At 36.0% G+C, this 6,547-nt stretch overlaps 1 protein-coding gene across 8 annotated transcripts in view; it reads right to left on the reverse strand.

Moving 5' to 3' along the window:
* Positions 1–6,547, reverse strand: part of ralgapb (Ral GTPase activating protein non-catalytic subunit beta) — a 38,756-nt gene that overhangs the window by 7,405 nt on the left and 24,804 nt on the right. For all 8 annotated transcript variants that reach the window (XM_016477535.1, XM_016477533.1, XM_016477534.1 and 5 more), the window contains 5 exons: positions 5,452–5,634; positions 3,001–3,152; positions 2,728–2,915; positions 2,544–2,647; positions 1,211–1,366 (listed from right to left, as the gene is read on the reverse strand). In XM_016477535.1, the coding sequence (XP_016333021.1) occupies positions 1,211–1,366; positions 2,544–2,647; positions 2,728–2,915; positions 3,001–3,152; positions 5,452–5,634 (783 nt within the window). The remainder of the gene's footprint in view (positions 1–1,210; positions 1,367–2,543; positions 2,648–2,727; positions 2,916–3,000; positions 3,153–5,451; positions 5,635–6,547) is intronic.

Raw genomic sequence — 6,547 nt, forward strand, 5'->3', positions numbered from 1 at the left:
TACACACACACACACACACTCACAAACACACTCACACACACACACACACACACTCACATACACACTCACATACACACTCACTCACACACACACTCACACACTCACACACTCACACACTCACACACATATTACGAGCAGCGAGATGAATCATGAGGTGCACAGATTTTTTGAACGCTTCTTTCTATGCAGTCGTTACTCGTAACCGCTTATCATGGAGAAGAAAGGAAGTCAATCGATATTTAAATGTTTTAAACAGCCATTCAGATTTTTGTATTTGCTCTGGTGTTCATTTAAGTCAATCACGTCACATTGATTTCTATAATGCTTATGTAACACTGACTGTTTCAAAGCAGCTTCACAGTAATAAACAGGAAAATTACTGAATCAATGATGCGAACTTCATCAAATATGACACAAAGTCAAATTCTAACAAGGCAATCGTGTTATTATTATACTGTCATTTATTTAATACTTAAAGGCTTGATAGGCTATTAATTTTCAAAAATTTGTTTACATCAGTGCAGTGTTTCCCACAGGATTTTGTGGACCTCGGAAATTCTTCCGAATTTGAATAAAAGTTTTGTTCATACCCTGTACAAGCAGCACAGTTTCAGGATTGACATACATCCCGCATGCCTCATATAAATGCAGGATTCACTTAATAGCTTGTTTGCAGTCAGAGTTAGTCGCTTAGCCTATATCCACCACCTCGATGGCAGGAACGTATTTCAATTTAGTTGAAAAATCGCTCCTCTTCATAACATTAGGATCACGTCCAACATATGTCGTGATTTTCTGTTTAATCACGGGATTACAAACAAGCTATTACAAGACTTGAAATTACATATATTTGTGTTATTTTACACTTTAATCTGTTAGGAACATTTGTTTACTTGATACATTTTTATCTTAAACATGCCATTAAAAGTATCTTTGTAATGGTTGAAAATGTTCTTTACTATCATTTATTTGCACTTTAATCTGTTTGAAACCTTTGTTTACTGTTACTGTTTGCTGTTTTATTGTTTTAAAGTATATAAATGCCGCTTATATAAGAAACGAAAGTTACTAAACTTGTTATTAAGAGGGCAGCACTTCATTTTGCATACCATGATAAAAGCTTCATCAATCACCGTGATATTAAACTGTGATAACATCCACATAGAAGTGTGTAATACTAAAGCTAACACAATGCTCTGAGGCTTTTTACCTCTTTATCTACAATGTCATGGAGATCCGGGATGCTCAGGTCGGCTTTCACGAACGGAATCTTATCCACTTCTTCTGGGAACGGCCTGTGCTTGACGTTAAACCGAATCCCTACATCGTTTTTGGGATCCGGTCGGCTTTCAGGAACAAACACTTGCTGCAGGACATAAAGAGACGAAGTATAATCATAACTCTGCTCATCACACTAATTGGATACTAGTTTTGGATGCTGATTCCAAAAAATACTGTGAGTTCTGCTTGAGCATGTCACACTTTCTCATTAAATATGATGCATTTTGTAGCATTTTTGTTGCACCATTTTCACATGTATGACATTATTTTATGCTTATGATTTCAAGGTTAGAATTACAGCCAGTGACAGAAGAAAACACAAACACGAGCCTGATGTTTTCTGCTTCATCTGTTGGTGTTTTACAGCCATAGAAAATTACAGATTTTATGAAAAAGCTTATTTATTTCTAAACTTGTGTTCATGTACAGTTTTTTTGGCATTAAATAGAAAATTTGAACATATTTTTCCAAGTTTGTCTTTAAAACCAAAACTTTTGACAGCTGACTGCTTTGTTACAGTCAAACCACAATGTATTCAGACACATTCAACGTTTCACACATTATCGCAGTTTATTCGCTATAGTTTAGAAAATGGTAATAAAATATGACAAGAACTCAGAGTTAAACTGTGTCAGAACAAATTCACCTGTGTGTGTGTGTGTGTGTGTTTGTGTGTGAGTGTGTGCGCGCGAGTGTGTGTGTGTGTGCGCGCGAGTGTGAGTGTTTGCGTGTGTGTGTGTGTGTGCGAGTGTTTGTCTGTGTGTGTCTGTTCGCGAGTGTGTGTGTGCGTGAGTGTCTGTGTGCGACTGTGTGTGTGTGTGTGTGCGTGCGTGGTGTCTCAGCGCCGTTGGATGTGGTCAGGTCAAAGTGTCTCAATTTTTGGTCCAAATTTGTATAAATTTTACTGGTAGTCCACTGTATGAAGAATTTTTAGGTATAATATATCAGTTTACTTTATTTTGCTATCCTCACTTACATAAATAAACTATAGTGACCTGCACCCACTAGTAAAAAAAAATATAAAAAATGATATCTGGTGTCTGAATAATTTTTGGTTTGTATTTTGATAAATCTTCATTCTTATTTTGTGAAAAAAATAAAAATAAATTTGAACTCAGCATCATCAAATTAGGCAACATTAGGCCTTTTTTGCAAATACTGATTCTGAGAAAACACATTCTCTCACAGGCCATTTTAATTGCTTCTGATTGGCTACTAAAAGCGCTTCTACATTCTGATTGGTGGTTGAGATTGAGTCTAACCTTCTGATTGGCTCTTGCTCCACGAGGCTGATGGAAGAGCTGCATTGTCCACGCGTGTCGACCGGACATGCCTCTGATTAACATGGTGACTGACGGACTGGGGTCTGCTGACACAAACGCAATGATAAGAAATCAGAGTTGAAAATATAGCGGAGGACTGACGTGTGAAGTGTGTCGTTCTTACTCTGCTCGTTCCCCAGCGGCTGCTCCAGCATGGCGAGAATGACGGAGTTATCCAGAACGAAGTATCTGAAGTTGCTGTGGGATGTGGAGGTGAGTCGGGAGTATTTGATCAGTGTGTCTTCATTCAGCAGACTGCAGGGCGATGCGGGGCCGCTGGGAGACGGGAACGCACCCAACACCTGCATTATACTGGAATACACAGCATCACAAATCACAGACGGGCTTGAAAACCAGGGGAGAGAGAGGTCAATGGCAGTTTATGAAGGACGCTCACCATGATAATGTGGCCTCGGCAGCGTCTTTAACCCTCATCGACGCCGGGTTGTGCTCTTTATCACCTTTGTACTTCACTTCCTGTTCGCCGGTTTTGGACTTGCTGCCCGAGATGCCGAGCTCGACGATTTCCAACACCTCGATCAGACAATCCTTAAAGACACAATAAAATAAGACTGAGCTCATAAAATGAAACGCATTTAACCTTACAGATCAAACAACAGATGAGTGGCTAAAACAACAACAAGAAAAATCTCTATTTTCTTCAGACATCTTCATAATTATTCATTTAAACATATTGTGTTGTTTCAAGTACTGCTCTAATCGGTAACAATCTAATTAAAACATTCAAGGCATGTTTTCCACAAATTATTATTATTTTGTTTTATATATATGCACCAATATAATAAAGTATGCTACTGTTAAAAAGTTTCGGGTCAGTAAGATTTCTTTTTTTTTTAAAGAAAATAATACTTTTATTCATCAAGGATGCATTAAATTGATCAGAAGTGACAGTAAAGACATTTATAATGTTACAAAACATTAACCCTGGTATACGCCATATGGTTTTCTACATTTTCTAATTCAGCAAGGACTCATTAAACTGGTCAAACGTGACAGTAAAGGCATTGTTAAAGACATTGTATTACATTTAAATAATTCAAATAAATGCTGTTCTTTTGAACTTTCTATTTCTGAAAATATCACAAATATCACAAAAATATTAAGCAGCAACATTGATAATAATCAGAAATGTTTCGTGAGCAACAAATCAGCATATTAGAATGATTTCTGAAGATCATGTGACACTGAAGACTGGAGTAATGATGCTGAAAATTCAGCTTTGATCACAGAAATAAATGACATCTTAACAGATATTCACATAGAAAACAGCTATTTTAAATTGTAATAATATTTCACAATTTTTACTATATTTTTAAACAAATAAATGCAGCCTTGGTGTATATATATATATATATATATATATTGTACTAAAAAACAATATGCACCTACATACAGTACATGTAAAAATTTAAAACCAGTAAAATGCAAATTTTTTAGAAGATAATGTAAACAAATCACTGAAGCGATGAAGTGGAATTGAATCAAACTTCCCAAATCTATCACCATTTTATAGAGGATTCAATTAGAGGCATCAAAACAGAGTGTGTGAATCTTACCACTGCTCTATTTAGGAAGCTTAATATCCGAATCAAAAGTGGTGTGAAATCATCACAATGTTTCTTGATTTCATCAATACATCTCGAATGTTTAAGCAGCCTGAGCTCGATTATATTTGTCATTGAACTAAATGCCATTTGGCGGTAGGGTTGTGACGGTGAGGAAATTTTCCCACCGGTTAATCGACGTGTAACAACATGGATAATACCGGTATCACCGTGGAGGCGTTTCCTCTTTTCCTCACTTTCCTTCGCTTTTAAATAGCTCGTAAAAGCGGCGTGCGCATTTTAGTTTCACGTAAAGCAATTGTTTGTTTGAACTTTCCCTCTTTTCCTCGCTTCCTTCGCTTTTAAATAGCTTAAAAGCACCATGCACATTTTACTTTCACTTTCAAATTAGCATCAATTCGGCGTCAGTTGCTTGAATGCAACAACAAAATACAATGTCAAACTCACTTTAGCCTATATATAAAATATAGAACTTTTATTAACAAAACGAATAAAAACACACCATGCTATAGGACAGGCTATGCCTAATATAAAATAGCAAATAACTTACATAAAGTTTAAATAGGTAGCCTATACAAAACTGGAAATAAGTAAACATGCATAATATATAACCAAATAAATAAGAAACGTAGAAAGTTTATTATCAAAACGAGTAAGAAAGCTTGGAGGCACGGCACACCTTGATGTCAAATAAAATAAATAAATTACACAAAGTTTAAATAAAGTAAAAATCAGCAAACACTGTGGAACCAATTAAATAAGAAACGAATGTTTAAAAAAAACTACCAAAATCACCTTAGATAAACGGCAAAAGTCAACAGGCTTTTCAAAATCCAAAATACTGCCAAACAAGCGCTTTTGCATTTCGTTTCGAAACTAAATCATCCGCGATCGTCTTGTCTGTCTCACCCCACTCTTCTTGTCAGTCAGCTCAACCTGTGATGTGACTGTCGTTCGGCACGCTGCATTGAGCAGCCGCATTCAGTTTTTAATTGTAGTGTCTGTTCTTTTACTGAACTAAATGATTTTTATTACTATAAAAAAATCAAAACGGCGGTGGGGGTCGGTGCCGCGGTGGGCAAGTGACGTAACCGGTGTTGCGGCTTAACAATGTCAGCACCGTCTATCGCGGCAAGCCTATTTGGCAGTAGACATAAATGGGAAGTTGATTTGAATCGCAAGCTTTGTTTTTTGGCTTCACTGATAAGTTTCAGCATTTCCAGACTGTAAAACAGCTGAAGCGGAGGTCACATGGGCCATACCTTCTCATTGAGCATGTCGGGGTGCTCTGTGAGCCAGACGCACAGGCAGTGGAAAGCAGCAACGATCATGGAGTGCAGATCTCTGGAGTGAAGCGGAGCGGGACGACTGCACTGATACACGATATAACTGCACACGGAGCTGACGGCACGCTTACGATCCGACGACTCCACGCTCACCTTCACCTGGACAGAAAAACACATGCATTTTATGGAAAGTTGTACAAAAGTGGAATAATTATGATTTTTTTAATATATATATTTTTGAAAGAAGTCTCGTGCTCAGCAAGGCTGCATTTGTTTGTTCAAAAATAGAGTAAAAACAGTAAAATTGTGAAAAATTATTGCAATTTCAAATAACTGTTTTCTATGTGAATATCTGTTAAACTGTAATTTATTTCTGTGATCAAAGCGGAATTTTCAGCATCATTACTCCAGTCTTCAGTGTCACATGATCTTCAGAAATCATTCTAATATGCTGATTTGCTGCTCAAGAAACATTTCTGATTATTATCAATGTTGAAAACAGTTGTGCTGCACAATATTTTTGTGGAAACTGTGATGCATTTTATTTTTCAGGAATAGAAAGTTCAAAAGAATGGCATTTATTTGAAATATAAATCGTTTGTAACATTATAAATGTCTTTACTGTCACTTTTAATCAATTTAATGCATCCTTGATGAAAAAAAAAAAAAATCCCCAAACCCCATACTTTTATTAGTGTAACTGTTTTCAACATTGATAATAATCAGAAATGTTTCTTGAGCAGCAAATCAGCATATTAGAATGATTTCTGAAGATCATGTGACACTGAAGACTGGAGTAATGATGCTGAAAATACAGCTTTGATCACAGAAATAAATTACATTTTAAAATAATTCATATAGAAAACATTTAATTTAAATTGTAATAATATTTCACAATTTTTACTGTATTTTTCACTAGGGCTGGGTATGGTTTAAAAATTTTCGATATCGATACCTTGACGTTGATACCGGTTCCTGAACGATACTTTTTTCGATACCAATCAATTTGAACAAGATTACATTATCTAAAAAAAAAAAAAAAAAAACTTTGGTTTTATTTTTCAGCTTGTTG

Source organism: Sinocyclocheilus anshuiensis, unplaced genomic scaffold (assembly GCF_001515605.1).
Source record: "Sinocyclocheilus anshuiensis isolate Anshui unplaced genomic scaffold, SAMN03320099.WGS_v1.1 scaffold1632, whole genome shotgun sequence".
Classification (NCBI taxonomy): Eukaryota; Metazoa; Chordata; class Actinopteri; order Cypriniformes; family Cyprinidae; genus Sinocyclocheilus; species Sinocyclocheilus anshuiensis.